The following is a 23,844-nucleotide window of genomic DNA, read 5'->3' as shown; positions in this document are numbered from 1 at the left end:
AAGTGTGTGGACACCACATGTTTAAAGATTACCATAACTTCCCTTTATATGTAGGCCTCTCATGTTAATAATTTTGTTTGTAGTTACATAACCACTTCTGTCATACCACAGAGAGTATTTGGTTCACAAATTACTTATTTTTAGCTGTCTTCTTTTTCCTTTGGGTATTTTGGGTAGATTTTCTTGGCTTGCTAATTATCATAGAATCACAGAATAATTTGGGTTGGAAAGGACCTTTAAAGGTCATCTAGTCAAACCCTCCTGCAGTGAGCAGGGACATCTTCAAGCAGATTAGGTTGCTTGGAGCCCCATCCTTGAATGTTTCCAGGGATGGGGCATCTACCACCTCTGCACAACCTGTGCCAGTGTTTCACTGCCCTCATAGTGAAGATTTTCTTCTTTATATCAAATCTAAATCTATCCTCTTTCAGTTTAAAGCCATTCCCCCTCGTCTTATCACTACATGCCTTTGTAAAAAGTCCCCCTCCAGCTTTCTTGCAGGCGCCTGTTAGGCACTGGAAGGCTGCTGCAAGGTCTCCCCAGAGCCTTGCCTTCTCCAGGCTGAACTACCCCAGCCTTTCTCAGCCTGTCCTCACAGGAGAGGTGCTCCAGCCCTCTAATCACCTTCTGGACCCTGCTCTGGACCCACTCCAACAGGTTCATGTGTTTCCAGTGCTGAGGGCTCCAGAGCTGGGTGCAGTACTCCAGGGGGGTCTCACGAGAGTGGAGCAGAGGGGCAGAATCACCTCATTCAGCCTGCTGATTACTCTTCTTTTGATGCAGCCCAGGATACTGTTGGCCACCTGGACTGCAAGTGCATGTTGCTGGCTCATGTCCAGCTTTTCATCCACCAGTACCCCCAAGTCCTTCTCAGCAGGGCTGCTTTCAATCTCTTCATTCCCCAGGCTGTATTGGTACCAACACCTGCCCTGAGCCAGGTGCAAGACCCTGCACGTGGCCTTGTTGAACCTCATGAGGTTCTTGAGGACCAGGACACGCTTCTTGAGCTTGTCCTGGTCCCTCTGGATGGTATCCCATTCCTCAGGTGTGTCAACTGCACCACTCAACTTGGTGTTATATGCGAACTTGCTGAGAGTGCATTCCATCCCACTATGTCATTGATGAAGATAATAAACACTACTGGTACCAATACAGACACCTAAGAAACACCATTTTTCACCAGCCTCTATCTGGACATTGAGAATTTTACTAGTACCCCCTGGATGCAACCATCCAACCAATTCCTCGTCCTCTGAGCAGTCCATCCATCAAATCCATAGCTCTCCAATTTAGAGAGAAGGATGCTGTGGAGGACTGTGTCAATGGCCTTACAGAAGTTCACATGGATGGCATCTCTGGCTCTTCCCTTGTCCACTGGTGTAGTCATTCCATCACAGAAGTTCACTAGGTTGGTCAGACAGGACTTGCCCTTGGTGAAGCCATGGTGTAACTCAGTACCATCTTTGTATTTTAAAAGTGGGGAAACTTATATAGTTAAGGATAATTTCTCTCTGAAGCTCATTTACTGACTTACTGTTCAAGTGAAAAGCAATAGATTCACACTATCCTATTAGGACAGTTGCCTATGGGAAGTGGCTTTGTAACATCGAAACAGTGATCTTCTACAGCTTAGTTTGCTGGTAATACGAAGCAATCCTTTTTCAGTTTTCTTCTATATATTAATAACTGCTGCACTGCTTAAAAGAAATCCCAGGCAGAATCCAATTTCTGCAGTTTGGACTTCTTATACTTAACTTCCAGAGAACTAAATAATATCCTGTTTCTCAATGCAACCATGTCCTCTTAGCACTGTTTCTCTGAGAAGGAGAAAAATGCATCTCATTTTCTGGTGAAATATACTACCAAGATATCTTCCCAGCTGAGACACTTCAATCTAATATTGCATACTGTACGAAGCTTTTAAATCCCATCCTAAACAATATATCCAGTAGTAAAATCCTACGGAGTTTACAGATATAATGTAAATCTAGTTTCCATTCTGTTATTCTCCGTTATTTTTTTCCACTTTCTCCTTTCATCTCTTTCTGTGTTTCAGATGGTTAGCAGCTAACTTGTGTTTTCAGTATCTATGGATGAGTTTCATGGAAAAGATGAGTTTCACTTTGGTCATTTGTTGTAATTTCTAGTAATTAAAAATGAGTGAATGTTCATTTAATTCACTAAATGTCTCCATTCTCTCATTAGACAGCCTCTGAGTTTGTGTTGGTTTACATTATGAGTTGGAGTTTTGTTTTTCAAAATATTTATTTTTTAATTATTGGCATTTACATTCAAAGAGTGAAGTCTTTGCAAGTATGCTTGTTCCACTAAAATTAGTGGTTAAGTTCACCTTGGGGTTTCATCATGGAATATTTTTTTTGTAGGTAATAGAAGCCATGATTTGGCAACTTCAGCCTTTCTGTGGAGTGGTGTCCATGTAGGATACACATGAACTCTTTTCAGCTAACGATATAATTGTTCACTCATGACTGTTCATAGCAATACCACCTTTATGCAAAATAATGCCACGTTTTTATTGGAGTGTCAGAAATAGCTTTTCCCCTTTCAATATTAGAGACAAATCTTCTGTCTTTATCTGGTTTATTTTATTTGACTATGATTCATAGTCACAGATGGAATTTTTTGGACTGTCATAAATTAATGCCAAATTTCAGTTTATGTTATTGTGCCAGTTTATAAACTGTGGTGTTTGAGAAACAGATGCATGGCCCATTCCACTGTTGGCAGGAACCTACGAATAAGGGCTGGATAGATAGCTGGCTTCAGCTTGTCCTGCTAAATCTCTCTGTGAACATGAATCAGAATGAATAATCAGCAGGAGATTTACCTCTGGAATTACTAAGGAATTGATGAACTTAGTATTTGGCTCATGGGAGCTGAGGGAAAGAAAGAGAGAATTGCTTTCGGGTGTTTCTCTTTGATCTTTACACAGTCTTCGAGGCCTGCTTGTGTGCTCTAGGACAACATCAGTGGAAAAAACTTATATAAAAGTCTCACAGATCATTCAAAGGCTTCTGCCTTCTCTATGTAAGAAACAGTAAGTGCTGAGAAACCCTCCAGCTCCAGCCATTTATTAGCCTTGTTGAAATCAGCCTTGAAAGAAAATGTTCATGAGCAGGTAGGAATGCGGGCACCTGAAATTCTAACTTGTTCCAATTTTACAGAGAAAAGGACTAATTAGTTGAGAAGGGGCAATTTTCCAAACCCCACCTCCCCAGAGGAAAGTCTTATTTCTTTACTCTGTTTTGCCATTGTTTGACTTAGACAGATATACAACTCGTGGATTTCCTCAGTTACTTTGGCTAGACCAAGACTCTTCCCGATCAGCTGAAGACTTGTTTAACAATTAAGTTTTACAGTTCTACACCCACATTCAGCAAGGTTCAACTTGTACATATTCAAGTAACAATTCAGAATTTCATGTCAAGCCTAATGTCCTACACAAATGTCACAATGTAGCAAATCATCCTACATTTTAAAATATTGCCATTTAGACTATTACAATGGATATTTCCTTGAACAAGCCTCAGTTCTGTCAGAGACTCTTGAGACTTTGCCATTGTACATTGAATTGACTGTCATTATTTTTACAGCAGAATATGCTTGGCATCTGAAAGCCTGATATGTATGCCATTTGTCATCAATAATTTTATATAGTACTGAGTTGAATAAGTGTAAGAGAACAATTATGACAGCGACTGCTGTAAAAGATCAAAATACTACAGAAAAAAAAGCACAAAAGGAGAAGGCATCAAATTCTAGCAGACTGCAGGAAATGTAGAGAATATAAGTGAATTTGGAAAGCTCTGTAGACAGCTGTTTTTCAAGGATCTGCTTAGATCTGACACATATTTCACATACCATGTGAAAATCTGATTATTTAAATATAATAAGGAAGTGGTCATTGAATTAATTTGGAACCTGATGGGAATTTCAGAATTTAAAAAAACCTGATTTCCAGTTTTGATTTGAGGTCAAGCTATTTGCATACTACAAAAACGGAGTTTCCAAAGCCTGATTCATTGATTTGTTTCTATCCTTCTCAGCTTGTTTCTTGCTTGCTACTTGCATATCTTCATGTGGCTAGCTTTGGCTTGTGTTGGTATTTGAGCAGTAGCTGAATATCATCTGAAAGTCTGCATTTGCATAAGAACTATCTGTAGAAAAAAAAATAATTTAGTTTTGTCATACTTTCTCATATTTCTGATTGAGAGGTTTTTTGGTGACTGGGATGTACATTTTCACACAGCACAAACAGCAGCCATCAGCAATATGCAAATTACAGGCTGAAATTTGAAAATTCCTGGTGAGAAGAAGTTCTAATACTTTCAAACATTTTGTTTTGACTTTGCTTGGGTTCTTTTTATTTTACTTTTATATAACTGTATGTTAACACTTTGCACGTAATGTAGCATATTAAATTTAATATTGTAGTATAATATGAATATTTAAGACAATCCAATCATTAGAATTGAAATAACATAATTTTTAAAATACAAAAGTCAAATAAATTTGTTTTGTCCATCTATAAAACATATTTGTTGCATGGTTTCTTTCAGAAATTATTTCTTTTAGACCAGACAATCTTTTCTGATGGAAAATTGTTTCCAGCTAGTTCTACTGACAAATCAAAAAGTAATTCTGTATTTTATTGTGAACAACTAGTTTAACTTCTTGTTCTTTAAATTACTTCAGTACCATTATGCTTTTATTGACAGGTTTGCTGAAGCTAAATGCCTTGGGGAAAAATTAAATGAAGTGAGAAATAAAATAAGTGAGTACATTTTAACTTCATTTTACCTTTTAGCTGATGAAATCACAGCATTCAGAGGATATGGGAAGAGAATCTAATTTCTAAAAGAAAAGAGTCAATGCATTACTAAGATTTCCAATACAGTAAATGGTTAGGTGATGATAGCAGTAATAATTTTATGTACTGGTTTTGATTATTTCAAATACTATCATGTGAAAAAAAGCTCTGTTCTTTGCTTGACAGGATGTCTAAAGTCTATCAGAAGGAGAAGTTAAAGTATTAGCACTGGGTTTTCTGAATTTTATTTTGGGATAAAAGGATCCAAAACCATAATTTCAAATTGTGATATTGACAGATTAAGGATTGTATTTATCTATAAATTTATATAGCTTCTGATAAAAGATCTCATTGTTGAATTACCCCTCTGCATTTCCTTTGCACAGATTAATTAGAACAATTTTGAGGAGCCCCTCAGCTTCGTGGGGGTTTTCATAATTTTTTGCTATAAATCCCCAACAGCATACTCTTGGCTTCCAGTTTCAGATTGTTTAAAGCCAAAAATCACTCACATATACATTCAGCCCCAGGCTAGGTCTTATCTGATCCTCCTAGGAGTCTTTGATATGTTTGTAGTTGATTTCTGGGTTCTGTTGTTTCAAGGCCTGTAGCTTCTTTCCTAAGAATTGTCTATCCAGTCTCTCTGCCAGATGTGAAACACAGTTTTGTCCTCTATCCCTGAAGTCCTTTGAGATCAGGTCCATGTCCTCCTGTATGCACACATTCAGGTGAACCAAGTCTCTTCAAGCTTCCAGATACAGGCTGTGAGGGGCTAGATTTAAGGGTAATCTGGCATCCAGGTGCAGTGATATAGACCTTGCTCTCAATTTCTGTCTCCTTCCTCTTTGGGTGGCACCAGCACAATAAAGTCATTATCATCACTTCTTGCCTTACAACTGTAGCTGACTTCTGGGAAAGGACAAAAATCTCATGGCATTCCTGACAAGAGCTCTGTACTTTCACCATAGCCGTGATTATATTCTATGTGGTCGCGACAGTAGCTACTGCCAGATTCCCCTCCCAATCACCTTCGGGTATACCACAAGTCCCTCAGAGATATTATGCAGTATATTTAAAGTCATGTCAGCTATGCAGAAAGCCTCAGCCATGTTGGCACTGTGTTTTCAAACCGCAGCACAAAGGGTGTTTGGAAGCGATCCAGAACTAGAGACATCAGGTGCTGAGCCCTGCTGGAGCAGTGTTCTGAACACCGTGTTATTTCTACAAGACACTTGATTCACCCTGCCTTCTCTCAGTAGGCTCATTTGTCTCCTTCAGACTGGCCAGCACATAAATGTCAGTACAGAACTTGTGCGTGGATATCCACAGATTGGCCCATGAAAGCAGAATTTCAATATCCACCTTGCAACTATGGGTCTCTCTGGTGTCCATATAAACTCACATAAATCCTGCCAAGTAGTCTTTCTCCCGTGATAAACTTGGAAGAGCAGGTTAAGCCTACTATCAAGGACAATGCCAAGTAACAGGAAGCATCTCCAAGCTGAATAATGCTTTCAGCTTTTGGGCAGTGGTGTGCACAGGTGTGAACATGAGCCATCACATCAGGATACCAGCTTTTTCTCTCTGCTGCCATCTTGAAGTCCACACTGTCCTGATTTACCTCTGTCTCCTAGATTTATTTGTCTGTGATAAGCCCAAGAGATTTTGTGGCTTAAATAAGGTAAAGCCAAAGTCAGCACTAGGTGTCAAATTCCTTTCTCTTGGTGAAGTTGAAATCCACTTTGGAGCAGGCATAAGTGAACACCAGCAATAAGCAGCCACACACAAGCACATCTTTCTCAGTGCCTGGGGCTGCAACTGTGCTGCTTGAAGACAGAACCCTAGCAGCCACCTTACATATACCTTATATCTTTACAAATGTCTTAGGGGATGAACAAATGTTTGGAGGGTGTAGGAGACAGTATACGATGTGGTGGAACACATGCCTGTTCTGAAGGTACCACTTGTACTGTCATGTTGGGACAAGACTTGTGTGGTCTGTAAGTCTCCTGAGATTTGCAGGAGTCTAATGTGGCAGCTCTTAGAAATAATGTACTGAAGCAACATAGATGTAGCTGCTCAAGACTCTGTTTCCATGGTTCCCAGCAAAATCTAAAATAAATCCTTGGTTTGGATTGAATCGTTGTGGGTTTTTCTCCAGTAAGTTAGACAAAACTTCTGATAGCTATAGTGCAGTAGAGTATGGCTTTTCCTGCAATTAAAAGCATCTGTTTCAAAATTTGGTTTTGGTTAAGTTCTTCAGTGTTGTAAGTGAAGCAGTGAAGTATATGTGGGAACAGGAACGGAACAAAAATCTGCATATTCATATGTATATCTAGCCCAAAAAACCAAACTGATCCCTTGAACAAAACAAGCAGCTGTGTAACAATTCAGTATCATTGTGCTGAACTTGACAATGCTTATATGCCTCCTATAGGAAATGGTAATAGCTTGTAGTCCACAAGAATATTGAAAAGCTCCTTTAAGAGTCAAACTAGAAATGACTCCAAAGTTCTAAGAAAAATTGCTCAAAATTACACATTTTGGTTTTGTTTTGGTATGTAAAGTTCAATTACAAGTGAAGTGTTTTCAAATTGAAAATTAGTTTTATTTCTCTCAATATTATTTTTTTTTTGGTTGTAAAATGGAAAAACAGTCTTTTCATTTAGTTTGTACTGTAATTCTACCATATAAGCAAGAAATTCCATCCATGTTGTATCCTTTTATAGCTATCCCTAAGCTGATCTATGCAGATTATGAAGACGTACGTTACTTTGTGGATGGTTTTTAAGCAGTGATGTCTGAGGCTTGAGAGTGATCATATTGTACATTCTTTCCTTCAGTTCCTTCTGTGTTTTTTAGTCATAATTTTTAATAAATCTACCTATTATCACCTCTTTAACAATTATTAAATCTTTGCATTCAGTGTGACACTTTCTGGCTTCTTCAGCTTAGTCAATGCAATTACACTAGTTTGTATTACACTAGCAGCCTGAAAAAAACCTTTTGGTTAGGTCTGTCTCATCATAGCATACATATTCAGAAGGCCATTAAGGATGCTAAGTAAAGTTACTAACGTGCCAAATTTTTACTGAAAACGTGGTAGGAGAAATAAGAGTAATTTGTGGCCTGCAACTAGATATTTAATTTACTTTTATTGTTGTTTTGGTTTCTTTAAGCATTCCTGGCTGCCTTGTTGTGCACAATCAAGAACAGATCCCATCAATATCAGTTTCTGTTATTTCTAAGCTACACTTAATAGTATAAAACTATGTACCACAGAGGCCATAGAGCCTATTTCATGCAGTCTCATTATATTTTGAGATAGTGACAGCAGTTGGCTGTAACTTTTATGTCACAATACCCTTTCATACTGACTTTGGAAATATTAGTGTTTTGCAGAGAAAATTACACAAAATGCTCCAACCACTTCTCAATTACACTGACACTTCAAAAACATCAGGAAGTTAGGGCTGGAAAAAGAAATTTGCAGTAAGATTTTCATGGTAGGCTTTTGCTGATGTTATTGCTTGCATAAAAAGATTAAGGGAAACAATGCTGAGATGTAAGCTGGAGTTTAAGTGTGGAGTGACTATAATATCAGAAATGAGACATTGTGGCTAGTATGCGTCTTTGCTACTATACCACATATTCCTGGATTCTATCTCTTTTTATGTTTAATAGCACTCAGAGAATGCAGAGATTTTTACATTATTTTTATGGAAAATAATATGTATGTCTTAGATTTTTCATTATGCTTACTATTCACAACGACCTCCTAGAAATAAGAAAGTGAATTTTATTGTAGGATGAAAACTGTCTTTTTCAAATACTTTAAAATAAATAAATAAATAAATAAATAAATAAAAGACAAGAAAGAGGGAAGTGGTTCTAAGCCAGGTCATTTTACTGCATTATTACACAAACCTCTGTATAGGCACAAACAAAGGAGCAGAGGGCTTTGGTGCGAGCATTGAGGGGCACTTCGTATGGATTTTGAATACGTAGACATGTCTGGATTGATTTCAGTGAACTATTCAGAATTGTTTACGTATGACTAGAGAATGTACTCAAGGACTAGACTTTAAAAGACAAATACAGAAAACCAGCATGAGTCAAACTGGAAAGAAATAACTGAGAGGTCAGTGAACTAATGAGAACTCTGTAATCAGTGTAGGAGAAGTGGAAAGTGGGCCAGCACTGACATACAAGTAAATTTTTGTCTTTCTAGTCCAACATTAAGAACTTTAAAAATGTGTATGTCACACATTATACACATTTAAAAATATGTATAACACACGTTAATTTTCTTGTGAAAAAACATGCTGTGCCACTGCAAGTGTTTTTTTATATTGTGTCATTTCCAAAGAGTTAGGGTCTCTAACAAGATCTATAGGTCCTTTTGGTATTACTGAAAAAGACTTAGTGAAGAAAATTTGCTGCTGAAGCCAAGGATTTGATTTCAGAATAGTGAAGGTATGGAATTTTTCTTGCAAGTAATTGAGTGATTGTGACTAGCATATTGTGATGGGCTGCCAGGCTCTTTTATTCTGCTTCCTCAGCAGAACAGGTGGAGAAAGTAAGAAGAAAAAGCTCATGGTTTGAGATAAAGATGAGGAGATCACTTACAAATTCCTATCACAAGCAAAACAGGCTCAAGTCAGGGAAAATTAATTTAATTTATTGCCAATTAAAATAGAGTTGGATGGTGAGAAAGAAAGACAAAACCTCTGAAGACAAAGCTTCTTTCCTTATCAGGTCTAGCAGGAGTTTTATTTCTAGAATGCTGTTATCAGCAAGGTGGGTTTACATGATTACCAAGAACATTCTGTGTGAAAGGATTCTGACAGTAGGGAGAAGTTTACATCTGAACAAACTGCAAAGCATTAACAACAAAAAAGGTCCAACTGCTACTACATTGATCACACAACAAGTTAGAGTTGGGGGAATTAAAATTACTGTTCTCAGTGTAAATTAAACTGATGTATTCATTCAGAATTCAGTGACCAAAAAGTTGCCTGTATACAAGAATGGGCTACGTGTCAAATGCATGTAAGATTAGTAAAGATTTCCAGTTCATCCCTATAAATGTCTGTGTATTTGGGGGTATTTATATAACTATTACATTTATATTTTTTTTCCTGAAGGAAAAAAAGCATACTAAACAGTATTTAGTCCCCAAAGGGAAGCAGCTGGTGGTTTTAGTCTGTCCAGAAATCAGCTAACATTGTGATTGACGCTGGGAGAGTAAGGGCAAACTCATGTGGGAATAATAACTGTATGAGGAAACAGGCACTGTCGGAATGAAAAAGGGTAGGTGGGTGGATTATCCGTGCATGATGTTGATGATGCAACTGTACCCACAGGAATGCTGAGATGTTGCACTGCTCTGACTCATTTCAAGCTTTGATTTTAGTGTAAAAGATCACAGGATACCAAAGCCAATTATAACCTTTAGTGAGGACATGTCCTTGTATTGCAAAGCAAGATTATTGAAGTGTCTTCATTTAATTTGCTTGCAAATTATTCAAATAATTTTCCTTATTTATCACTGTTAATGGAGTGCTACATTGAAATGGTGAGGACTGGAGGAGAGTGAGGGCAAGAAATCGTATTGCTCAAGGATAATGTTGATTCTGATTCACTGTCTTGTACATCGCACTGTTGTTTCTGCAAATGTAAAGTAGATATTAAACCTAACCAGAACCTAAATATTGTAAAACCTGAATTTATAATCACCTTTTTCTCTATGTGAAAGACTATGTACATATACATAAAAATTATTTTTTTATGATCTCTCTACTTCCCTGTGGAGGTAAGCCAAGTAGACCTACTTTTAAACTCCAAAGAATATTTTGTGCAAGGTTTTTCTTTATAACAGCACAATTTTATGAAGGGAACTGATAGCAACCTTTTTGCATTGATAAGAAATGGAATAAGATGAGGTGACGTTTTTGAGGCAGAGGGGGTCTGAGAGCACTCTGTTGGCTACATTGTATACCTACATTGTTTTAGCTTCCCACACAGGCAATAAATAACTTTGAAAAAGGAGAATCAGTTAAGAACTACACCAACGATGACATGAGGTATGTTATGCATATTTTAGGTGATGATTATATGGACTGAAAGAATTGAGGGAAGTCATGCATGAGCAAAAAGCAGTTTTTAAAACTTGCTGGAGAAGTATATGTACTTAGGAAGCATATAATTCTTCCATTGAAGAAAAATATCATGCTTTACGTGGAGCCTAAATGAAATGAAATGAAAATGCTGTGATGATTTGCTGTATGGAAAGAAAATTCATCAAAATCAGTGTGTTCCTTTCTTAAAGCTCAGAAATATTGCTAGTATTATCTATTGATTTTATATTAATATAAATGTCCTGAGTCAGAGACATTAGCTTACTGGACATTGTTTCAGCTATGAATATGGCTATAATAAGGAAGGAATTGCCTTGAAATGTATTTCATTCTTCAGTGTTATATTCTGAGATACTTGCTCTTTTATGGAAATAAACATTGAGGTTTGATAGCTGCTAATTAGTATAATTCACTGTTCTGGTTGAATTCCAGAAAATATCAAGTACTTACACAGACATATCTGATATATGTCCTTGGTGCATTTTACTGGAAATGACTAGTGCAGAAGAAAAATGGCAAGATTGAGAAACTCCAAGAAGAAAGGTTACATTCCACAGGCAAATCTGGTTCAAATGAGATGCTAACAACTCATAAATAAATGAATTCAGTATGCAGATTTAATGAACAGATAATAATATCATTTCACAGCATTTCATTCTTCAGGTAGCTTAGTATGAATTTCTGTTCTCAGCAGAGACCTTTAAAGTCCGTGGAACTTGAAATATTGAAATCTTCACTAAAGAAAAACTCTAGCTAAGGTCACCTTGAGTTCGACTTGTATGAAAATTGAAAATTCTGAAAATTCCACATTTGGCTTCATTGTTGTTTTAGTTGATAAAGCATTAGATACAGTAATAATTGTTTTAAACACACAAATAGTATCATTTCTACTGTGAAATATATTGCAATATATTCCACCTTCGAGGTCTCCAAAGGTGCCTCCTTGAGCTGCATTCACAATTTCACCAAGCTTTATATCACTAATGCTGATCAGCCTTCTCCTGATGTTGAGAGCAATCCATTTTCATGCACTCAGCCAGTCACTTTAGGACTGTCCGTTATTTAAAAGGCGGTTACCTTTAAATGTTTTCTCATTCCTGGTCTTCAGGAATGATTTAACAGGTATGACTTGGTCTTTCAAGTGCTTTTTCTTATTTCACAAGCCTTTCAGCCTATGGAAGTGTGGTCTACTGCCCTTAAACATTACACTGAGTTCTGTGTCAGAAGAGACAACTTGCAACAGCAGCAAGAAAATTTACTATTTACTATTTATCTTGGTCTTTGATCAGAGTCTGTTCTTGATGCAGAAGGCTCCCTGAGAACAAAGTGTTAATATATCCATCAATGCTGGGCATTAAAAAACTAAGGGTTCCAGATTTCCTTCACAGACAGAGATCTGGGCAGTGCGGTGAGCCTAACGCGCTCAGGATAGGCCAAGTACGTGCAACTGGGCATTGTGCAGCGTGTGCTGTGCAACCTATCCAGCACATTCTCTAGGTGCCAAAAGTGCTGTGTGTGTCCTGATGACTTCTGCAAAGCCTGCCCAGTGTCACTCTGCCTGCATTCTCCACGTACAATGATTTATGGGTACAGGGTTTCTGGCTGCCTGGCAGGTGCTACCCTAGCTGGACTGCTCAATACCTGAGAAGTTGCAGATGAAAGCCAAATCAGCAATCTAGAACAAGCTGAAATGGTAGTTTACCATGAGGAGTGGGAAATTTGGCAAGTACACATCAGTGTAGACTGGAAGTTCTCTGAAAAAGAAGAGATTGCCTGTCTGCTGCTTCACCACTTCTGTTCCAGCACTGGGATATATATAAAACTAAAGCCTCAATACACATAGTCTCCACTGGTTTCTTCTCTCCTGGGAAGCTGCCTGCATATTGCAGATGTCCTCTGCCACTTAACAGAGAGTCAGTCTCGGTCTCAGGACACAACAGTGCTGTCAGGAAAAGGAACATGAGTAGTATTTCTATGATACTTAATCTCGGGTGTGTTACTATGCTGTTTACTCCTGAAGGATATCGCTTAGGACTAATATAACAAGGCACATTAGCTCTGCAAAACCTGCAGCCATCTGTGAGAGAAACAGAAGAGAAAACAGGCCATGGGGACAAACAGTCCCCAGATGTAATTTCCCAGCTGGGATGTTATTCAATATGGCCCAGTGCCTAGAAGCCCCAATCTGTTTCTGATCTCCAGGTCAGTTTCAAAGCAGTTTTGTAATAAACGAGGCGTCTTTATGTGTCCACCAAAAATAGCAGTAGCTGTTAAAGCTGAAGCCATTCAGCATGGCTGACACAGTCTTCAGATTCTTTCTCCGTAATTTCTTGGCCCATCTGTTTTGCAACTTAACACTGAAACAACATAGTTCCTATGTGTGTTTGGTTTGGATAAATATCTAATCTTCATGCCATTATGACTGCAGTTTCGGAATCTATTTTTTAAATGTTACATTTTGATTTTTGGAAGCGTGGAACTGAAAACAGAAAAACAGCTGAGTTTCTGCAGATTTCATTTTCTTAACCACCTTGTCACCATCTGCACTTTTTCCTTTGTTAGAAATGTGATTTACTTTGCTTTGCAGGGTGCTACATCTTATTTTTGTTTGGTTACAGCCTCTTCCATTTTAACTTACTTCTTTTCAGGATGAAATACGACTTACTTTCATCCTGACTGTTAAGGTTCTTTTTCTACCGATGCCCAGCTCACTTCAGGCACGATTTCTAGGGCTCAGTTTAGCCAGGGATCTGTAGAGCACAATATAAAAATGCTGTGATTTCTCACAGCGTCTCTCATAAGATCTCTCTCCAAGTGCTGTAATGCAGAAGAGACGTCTTGCATTTCACACAGGCCTGGCAGATAGCTACAAAATGGTAACCGGTTGCTACCATCTTGGGGCAGACTCAGCACTGTGATGAAAGTTTCCACAACCTGTTTTCTTGTTCTAGGAGCAGCCAGTTGGCTTGTAATATAAAGGGGAGAGTGACAGGAATATGTTTTTTCATCTTGCTAGCAGTGAAAGGTTCATGTTAGTGAATTTTTTGTTTCTTCACAGTGTTCATAGTGAGTCAGAGTAATCAATTAACTGCCTTGTTTGTAATCAACAAATCGTATTTTTGATTTACATGAATTTTTGCTTAGAAGCTCAGAAGTCACCGCACTGCGAGTAGGGCTTACTTTGTGTTTGAGTAGTGCAGTTACATTTGCTTAGTATAGTTCTTAACACTTTATGATTAAGCAGTGAATAATAAAGTAATACTTTTAGCTGAATGGGTCCTGAGATGTGCAAACAAGGAGGAAAATCAGACAAGAATATAAACTCTATTATAATAGCATTACTGTGCTTTTCTGAAATCAGGAGAGACAATCCATCTTTGCTACACTTGCTGTAGGCAATGTAAACATTATAAGTCTGACTCTTGTCTCACTTCAGAGGTACACCTAGATTGATGGCAGCTGTAACAGATGCCTGTTCTGCTACTGCTCCAGTGCAGGTCATGCTTGCGCAATTGTCAAAGAAGACAGAAGGGAAGATGTCATTGCTATGTCTTTGTCAGTCCTTGGTTCATGCAGGATTTGTCTTCCCTGCTCTGTTAGAGATGAGACAAGCAAGAGAACCAGGCAGCCCTAGCAGCTTTCTGGCAGCCTTTCTCCTTTTTCTGCTTCTCCCTATAAGAAGAGGATACCATCTTCAATAATATAAAATCATCTTTGCAGCAGCACTCAGGAAACTTATTTTGGAAGGTACAAGTCTTTTGGCTTCAGGGGGCAATGCATATGTTTATGCCAATGCTAAATATTGTCCATTGTTTCAGAGTAGCTTACATATGTTTGTTTTTACTTTCAAACAATAGGCAATGCCCATGGGTGACAGTGCATAGGCTGAATGGGTCCTTAGAATGAGAAAACATGATCTGTCAAATGACTTATTCAGAAAATACCAAACCGAATGAATTCATTTGAAAAGCTTTGTTATGCTCCCCTGATGTGCTATTCTTTAAACAGAGGAACCTTATTAGTGTAACAGTCACTCCAGGCCTAAGATGTTAATGTTTTCTTTGGATCTGTGTTGGAATCTCCATGTGTAGGAAATATTTTCATTTTCTAATTATTACAGATTATGTTCTGTTCTTTAGAAAAAGAATTATTTTCGGGGGGAAAAGTTATGCTCAGGAAGAAACCAAGTAAACACTTTTTACTTAAGGCTTTCACTAGAGTAACTAAAGCAAATGGATGAAGCTCATTGGATTTAATCAAGCTGTGAACTGCCATGACTATAAACTTGGAAAAGTACTTCTCAGTAACAGATTTTCTACTTGTAGGCTGTCTGCAGGCTGAAAACAGTTAGTCATTGCTGGATTGCTACACTGCATTTTGCTGTTTTATTAGGCTAATACGTTCTAAGTCAGTCTATTAAATTTGCTCTTTTAAAGAAAAGATGCTAGATGATCATTAATGTGGTATTACAGGGAGTTCTTTTAAATCCTACAGTCTTTTGTAAAAAAGTTTTCCTTGATCATGTCTGTCTTTAGTACTGGATGTCCGGAGATTTTATGAGTGAAGAATCAAACCTCCAAACTCCAGAGAAATAGACCTTAGCTTATTCAGAGTAGCATTGTCAAAGAATGATAACCCTTCATAAGCACAAAAATAGAACTTTGTTTTTCATAGGATCTTGTGGTTCATTTACACGTCTGGACAGCATTCATGCAGACTTGCAGTATAGGCATACTTACATCTACTAAAGCACAATAGTTATTTTTTTCTAATCAAATTAGTTCCTAAATCATGTGGGACTATGGACGGCACCACAGCTGGTTGTGAATGTTTCAGGAGTGCAATCAACAGAGAATAGCTATATTACAAAGATATTCTCGTGCATTTTATTTAAGGCTGAGGGAAGATGTCTGTTCAGAGCTGATAACATCATTATGCCAGTTACATAGAATCAGGTTGTGTTTTACATTGCTGAGCCATTCAAGAAGCAGACTTGAGATTATCCACAACAGTAAATGTATACTATATATTTATAGGACACTATTTCAGATTTTACTGGGATGCTAATATATGTCTAACACTCAGAAAGCCATTTCTCAAAGGTTTGGTATTATGAGGAAATGAGCATGAAAAAAATAAGTCATACACCCATTCTCACTCTGACCTTGTTTCCATCACCCTGAAACCTTGACATGCCCTCAAAACATAGTAGGCAGCATATCTAAGCAGCTCCAGCACCATATTTTGTTCTTAAGTTATTTGGGTTTTAGTTTTGTGCCATGTCTATCAGATTCCTAACATCAATCTAGGTATGTCTCATCTGACCAGAAGGTGCACAGCACTATGAGCTCAATTCCAGGGCAATTTCTTGAGTAAGATAGTTCTGAAACTGAAGTATATAGTGAAGCCTAGAACTCTATATTTAATTTTCTATGGGACAGCCTTGACCAAAAATGAAACTGAACATCAGATTGTTGCATAGAAACTGTGAAGCCATGAAGGCAGTATTACAACAGAAAATAATTGTGTCCATCTTATATTTGAATATATTCATTCTCTGTTTAAAATATTAACTGAGGCCAGTGTATTATTACCAGAAGAACTTGGGGGTAACACTGTTTGCCTTTGACTTTGTCTATTCGTGCTTTAAGGCCTTTTATTTATTTTTTAAGCTTCTTAAATTTAGACATTAAAAGAGAGAGAGAGAGGGGAGCTGTATACAAAGCTGTTCCTCTGACTTAATTTTCCATATTCTTTCTTTTCACATTAATTTCTCGGAAATAATCAAGAGGTAAGCTGCATTTAGTCATGTGAGCATTCAGAGCACTAAAATGTGAGCATCCAGAGCACTAAATTCACAGATTCCTTATGCATATGGCATTGCTTTTCAGCCATGCTTTTTGGGCCAGCTTAATAATTAATTCATGAACAAATAGATGTGATAAACAACAGAGTAACAGTTTCCAGATGTGCATCATTTCTGTCTCTTTTCCAGCATGTGAGAAGAAGATAGATACACAGAGTATTTGTTAACTTTGGACAATACCTAAAGGAGCACTCTGGCATCTAAGGTATAGCTTAAATGAAATTCAAGCATCTAAATTCAGGAGAGCTATCTAAAAGAAAAAAAACCACCAAAAAACAACAAAAACCCAAAAACAAAACCCAATTAAAAATACTGAAATACAACAAACTGTCTTTGCTAGTGCATACAAAAGCACCACTTTATTGACTGAGCTGCCTGTCTCATGCCCATTGAGAATCCAGAAATGATGTGTCCTGCTGAAGTCTCTTGGAGTGTGCTTGCTGCTAAACATCCATGCTTGACTAAAACTGCCCAGGCAGCACTGAGTTCAACTTAAAAATAAAACGGCTGGGTAGTGACAGCCAACCTTAGGATGATAAAATAAATTTCTGAGCATTTGTTTCTAAATTCAGAAAGCATCCAGGTTCTGAGTTACAGTTTCAAGATGTTGAACTGCAGTCCAGAGCCCTTAGTGCCTACTGTTGGTTATCCTAGATATCCCAGTGTTCTGTATGTGGAATGTTAGGAATTTATGTGCACTAGCCACTTCCTATACTCTACTTTCTACGGAAAGGAATCCTGTGCCTTTGGGTGAGTGGGAGCTATGATACATGCTAGCATTTCCCTCATCTGGATGAATGGGACCTTGGGGAACACCTCAACAATTACGGCCTATGCAGCCAATTAGTGTCTCTACTTAGAGGAAGGAAGAGGTCCAGAAGGCTGTCACCAGAAGAATTAATTCAGTTTCTCTACAGTTTTGCTCTATGGCCGTATCAAAGCATTTTTTTCTGTAACAGCCAAAACGTACGAAAGGCTAGTAGGAGGGAAAAAAAAAAAAAAAAAGAAAAGAAAAAAAGTGGGATAAAGGATGCTGTGCAAATGCAGGCCAAACAATGAACACTTAGAGGAATGCTGATCAATCAGAAAGTGTAAGTAATCATCTTCTGAGAAAAAAGGTATGATGTAATCTGGCCCAAACTAATGAAAGCATATAGGAAATGAGGAGGAGACTTAGTATGGAGTATAGAAATAGGACAGATTTTAGAGGACTATATATTGAGTACCTCAAGGAATAATCAGTGAAGCCAAATACAGTGTCGTCCTATAGCAATGAGTGTCAGAGACTGACTGTCTCATAAGCTTTGTGTCTGTAAATTTGATCATGCTTGAAGGTATTAAATGCATCAATAAAAACAATTATTGTCTCAGCTGAGTGTGGCAAGGACAGGAACATGCCCTGGTCAGATGTTTTAAATAGTAATCTCAAAATGTGCAGTATCCTACATCACAATAAAACGTACGCATTTGAATCTGGGATATTTAAACTTCAAAGAATGAGAGTATGTTGGGGAAATTGTGTATTTTCAAGTGTGTTTGTTCATGGGCTGAGTTTAGGCTCTGGTTTGCAACTATGGATTTGGTGTGGAAGTCAGGGTTGTTCTCCCGATTCTGAACTTGTCATCTTTCCTGAAGTCTTCGACTGATCAGTTCTACAAAATACCACCAACTACCTTGCTTGCTCCCAGTGGTCTGCCCCATCTCTTTGCTGGCAGTTACGGTTTTCAATCCTTTCTTCCCAGCACAGCTGGCAAAAGAGTGTTTGCTAGTATTTCAGACATTCCAGTTGACTTGATGATAGTGTCACAGCTTAAATTGCCAATATGTTTGTGCTGAGATGCCAAACTGTGCTGGAGTAGCCAGAATGCAGGCAGACATTTGCTTCTACGCACTCTCTGTGGGTGCAGTAACCTTGGACAGCAAACCTTGCAAAGGAGGGAAGAGAGAGGAAAAAGGAGAAAGGAGAGCCAGTAAAATCTTAACCCACTGCAGATGTTTCTTCAGTGAACAAAAGGCAGAAATCTGCTGCAGCAGGTTATACTTTACAATATCTTACCTCCAAGTATTGTCATTAATATTTTTTTAACGCTGATGAGGGCTGTATTTCATACCTTGAAAAATGCGTGTGCTATAGTCAGGAGGCTCTGAGTGCTGCAGCAGTGTTTTTTCTCTCCTGGTGCCTCTGACGGCTTTCTGAGAGTTAGGACTTGTCAGATTACACGAGAATTTGGCCAACCATGTATCCCAAAATAAAGCATTTGCATCAGAAATACCGTTGAGCCAGGTTACTAGTGCAGACTACTTTGCCTCTGCACATTGTCCTAATAGAGCCGTCTGACATGTTTTTGCCATTGGAGAAGGACAAAGGTTGCAAAGAAGAGTCAGAATTTGGCCCAAATATTTTTCTGGGTCAGAGAAAGGCTGAACTGTTTGTCTGCTCTTAGTGGTGCAGGATTTTGAGTTAGAACAGAATTATTTTTTTTATTATTCCATGACTTTTCTTACTAGATACTTTTTGTCATAGGTTGTGTTCTTATACATGTTCCGCACCAGATTTTCAAAATATCTAACGCATCTGGTAAGATTTCCAATAACTGTCTCTGAGTATTGTGCATTTGAGACTCGCTGCATTCGAGTATCTCCATTTGGGTTCAATGTCTCCTACTTTTAGATATCTTTCTATACTGTTACAACTCCGACCTCAAGCTCAGTTAAAAATGTATCTCTACAAGGCTCATGGAAGTTATGTGATTACCCTGCTCTCTGTCTCTAAAGGCCTATCTCAATGATTATTTGCTGAGCATACAGCTTTAATTTGTGCTCATTCAGCAGGACTCCTTATCTGACTCAAGTGGATGCACGCAACCTTTTTAATCAAATTTAATAGATCCAGAGTCTTGAGTAGGTCTTCATAGCTGGGTGATAGCTGGGTTCAACTGCATTTCTAGGGGTGTTGCATTGCAAACAATAACCCCAAGTAATTCCTGTCATGGTTTAGTCCTGGCCAGCAGCTCAGCCCCACACAGCCACTTGCTCACTCCTCTCTAGTGGAATGGGGGAGAGAATCAGAAGGTAAAAGTGAGAAAACTCATGGGTTGAGATAGACAGTTTAATAGGTAAAGCAAAAGCTGCATGCGCAAGCAAAGCAAAACCAGGAATTCCTTCACCACTTCCCATCAGCAGGCCAGTTTTCAGCCATCCCCAGGAAAGCCAGGCTCCATCACTCCTTAACAGTGACTTGGGAAGACAAATACTATCACTCTCAATGTCCCCCCCTTCCTTCACATTCCCCCAAGCTTTTTATGCTAAACATGACATTAGGTGTTATATGATAACACTGGTTATTTGGGGTCAGCCGTCCTAGCTGTATCCCATCCCAAATTTTTGTGCAAGCACAGCCTACTCACTGGTGGGGTGAGAAGCAGAAAAAAAAAGATCTAACACTTGGACCATATAGCATTATTAGGCACCCAAAATGCCCTGGAGGGTGAATTCCAGGAATTACAGGTTCCCTGGATGTATAAAAGGATGCTCTGCCTGATATTTTATGTAACACCAATGATTTAAAGATGAAGAGAGAGATACAGCTTCCCAGTTTAGGTGTGAAGGCTTCAAGATCTCCTGGATAGAAGGTCTCATTAAGCTCAACAAAGGCTTGAAAAATGTAAAATAATATAAAAATATTAAAAAATAACAAGAAATGAGATGTTATTGATGAAGGCTTCAGCTTGTCATTTAAGTCAGAAGAGACCCTGCATCAAGTTAAAGATCTATCCACATCAATAATAGCAAATATTCTCAAAGGGAGGAAGTTAAGTTTGTGTGTGTACTCTTATCTTGTCAAGTATTTTCACCCTTTAGTTTAGCAGTCTTTGAAACTTGATAATAGTATTATATGGAAGGTCTGATAAAACATAAGAGAAGCTTTGAAACCTGTAATGTGGACTCAAACAAAACAAAAACACTCATTTTTTTTAAATCAATATTTTATTAATTGGAACATACTCATTTTTTGTATCGCCTTGAAGCATATGCAGTATTCATTCTCAGTAATAAATTAGCAGATTATTTCAGCTCCTTGAAACAGTCTGGAAGAACACAAAGACAAGAAGTTAAAGGACAGCCATACTATTAAAGTTATGGATTCTGTCATATTTAGTCAGCATATAGAATACTTTCTTCTGCTTTACATCAGTCTTAATTAGGTTTCTCTATTCCAGTTTGTCTTCTCCATTTCCCTCCTTGCTTTTGTCTCCTGTCAGAAAGCTGAAGTTCTGTGTTACCATTTCATATCTTTTCCATACCTCAGGATGGTACATGTGTCCAGAAACACAGGCCAAAACCAACAGATTTATCACAGCCTTAATGACAGCTGGCTGCATGCTGAGTGAATTCTTAAATTCCCCAAAACTACTTTTTTGCCAAAACATGTGGAGTTGCAGCATTCAACATTTTATTGGGACTGTTATCTCCAAATGAAGAATGACTCCACTGCAAAAAATTATTTGGTATTAGCTGCAGACCTATTTTTAGCTTCTTGTTTGGTGAAACTTCAGAAAACATAATTAGCCGTATGTTGAGAGATGTTCCCCAAGTCTTAAATTCAATTTCTGCAAACCACATTTAAGCACTACCTTGTCCACAGCTTTACACTGTTGGAATCAGAAGTCATGGGGGCTTTTTTCTAAGAATGTGATTCTTCATATTTCTTTGGGTAAATATTTGTGTTTATGAAGGTTGTAGAACTGGCAGTACAAAAGATTGAAATCTTCCATTTGTTTATATGGGAAGGTCTGTGCAGGCAGAAGTACTGGAATTATCCTCTACTTGTGTCACTTATGAACTTCAAGTCTTGCGTTGGGGTGATGGTGTTCTCAGAGGCGGAAAAGTAGAGCAGGTCAGAAGCATTCATTCTCCCACACAAGTATTTGTAGTGAAATCAGAACAAGATTACTTTAATCAAAAACATGCACAGAAAGTATTAAGGTTTCATCAAAAATAAGAGTTTCTACATGAAAACCATAATTTTTTTTCCAAAGGAAATCTAAATAAACTGTCAAATTTCAAATTGGATTAAAACAAATTGCAAGATTAAATCATGTCTGGCTAAGTCTTGGTATGGATTTATAGTCAGGTGCCTCATGATACCATCATGTTCTCTGAACCAGAATTCCTGTTTGGGTTTCTTTTCCCGTAATATAATTACAGTTTCTTCTCAGGAAGTTTTCTGCGAAATGAACTTCAATTTTTGTTGTCATGAAAAGGCAGTTTGGACTATGTGAATTGGATAAATGTCACCTTTCTATTTCTATTCATAGAAGAAAAATAAAACTCTTGCTATAAGAATGGTGAGACTGTATTTTTATGTTTCTAGCTGAAGGAGAAGTTTTCTTTGGTTCCTCTCTGATTACAGGTAGTCCAGTTCCAACTTCTCATTCTTTTGTAAAGCTTCCAGATAGAAGCACAAGATTTCTTACAACATCATGGTCCATGTCATGGATGGAGCAGAGGTGTATGAGGGCTAGAATGAGGGGAGGGAGGAGCATTTGGGACAGTTCCACACTGCTGGCTGGCCTAACAAAGCTTGCCATAAAAAAAAAAAAAAAACCCAAAACAAAACAAAAACAAAAAAAAAAAAACGCTTTGCAGCCTCTGTGCTCTCTATCCCAGCTGTGCTGAGAGTAAATTCTGGGTAACTGAAAGTCAAGCCTCTTGGTTATAACAATTTAAAAACCAGTCCCTATATTCTTGTGCTTCCACATATGTGTACTGATTGCAAGCTGTTATCTGTCTGTTCAATCTTACTTTCATTGATTTGTTTGCCTTGCTTTTTTGGTTGACATTGCCACTTGAGATGCAAAACATTGGATTGCTGATGATCTGTTTCTAGCAAGATTAAAGAAAGAGAAATAAAGCCACTAACACCACGTATTGACAGGTTTGGGAACTTGTATGTCACCTTTATTTTCACTTAGCTCATGAGAAACAGCATATTCTCACTATTAGAACCATTTTTTTCAAATAATGGTGGCATTGCCTGTGGCAGCTCACAGTGGTAAAGGAAGGGAGTTTCTGAGCCCTTACATGAAGATAATGTATAGATGTCTTTCTGAGCCTAAGGTAATGGTAATCCATTGAGCTGAATCTCAAGATTACTACAAATTGTTTCATAACTGTTTTATGGCTCAATACTAAGCGAGTAACATCACCCTGTGTGATACAGTACAATAGAATACAAGGTTCTAAACATCCAGTATAGCAAAAAGCAATCTGAGGAAAGAACTGGTACATTTAAATACATTTCACTGAGTATTGACATCAACTGAGTTGCTTTAAAAGCTTTCAAAGCATGAATAGTGTGTGTTGATCATTTAACGGGGCTTTTGTTAGTAAAAATTATTAATTAAGGGGGTTTTGTCTATAGTTACAGAAATGAGGAGCTTGCTTAACTGTAAGTTTTTTGGTAGAGTGTTACTACAGCAGAGAGGATTTATTTGGTATAGCTGAGGTAGGTGACGTTACTTCTTTGGCTTAACCTGTTTCTCAGCAGCTGAAGGCTTTTCTTAATTTTACACATACTTTTAAGTACAGAAGAAGTCATTGGTTTAAATGGAAATAATTGAAAAGAATAGAACTTCTTGTGCATAAAAACAGGAATCATAATATCTGTTTTACAGACAAGGAGTAGGTAGGGGTTTTTGTTGGTTTTGGTTTTTTTTCTAAAAATATTCAAAACGACATAACTTGTCTGTTATACTACAGTGTATTGCATATAATCCTAAAGAAGTTTAATTTTTCATGGTTTTTCGGTGCTCATAGAACAGTCTAATTCTAATAACCTGTGAATTTAAATGGTTTTTCACATTCTTTCAGTTAGACATTTGGCAGCTTTTAATGACTTAATTTGCTCTAATTAGCTTACTCTACAAGTCTTCACTTGGAAACAAAAGGATACTTTTAATTCAGAATGCATGCTAATATCTGCAATAATCACAGGTCTGGGGAAA

At 37.8% G+C, this 23,844-nt stretch overlaps 1 protein-coding gene across 1 annotated transcript in view; it reads left to right on the top strand.

The window, feature by feature from the left end:
• KIF6 (kinesin family member 6) overlaps positions 1 to 23,844 on the top strand; it is a 158,357-nt gene that overhangs the window by 103,337 nt on the left and 31,176 nt on the right. The window contains exon 15 of the mRNA XM_055816372.1: positions 4,740 to 4,795. Coding sequence (XP_055672347.1) covers positions 4,740 to 4,795 — 56 coding nt within the window. The remainder of the gene's footprint in view (positions 1 to 4,739; positions 4,796 to 23,844) is intronic.

This window comes from Falco peregrinus, chromosome 11 (assembly GCF_023634155.1).
Source record: "Falco peregrinus isolate bFalPer1 chromosome 11, bFalPer1.pri, whole genome shotgun sequence".
Taxonomy (NCBI): Eukaryota; Metazoa; Chordata; class Aves; order Falconiformes; family Falconidae; genus Falco; species Falco peregrinus.
This window is presented reverse-complemented; position numbering and strand designations above follow the sequence as displayed.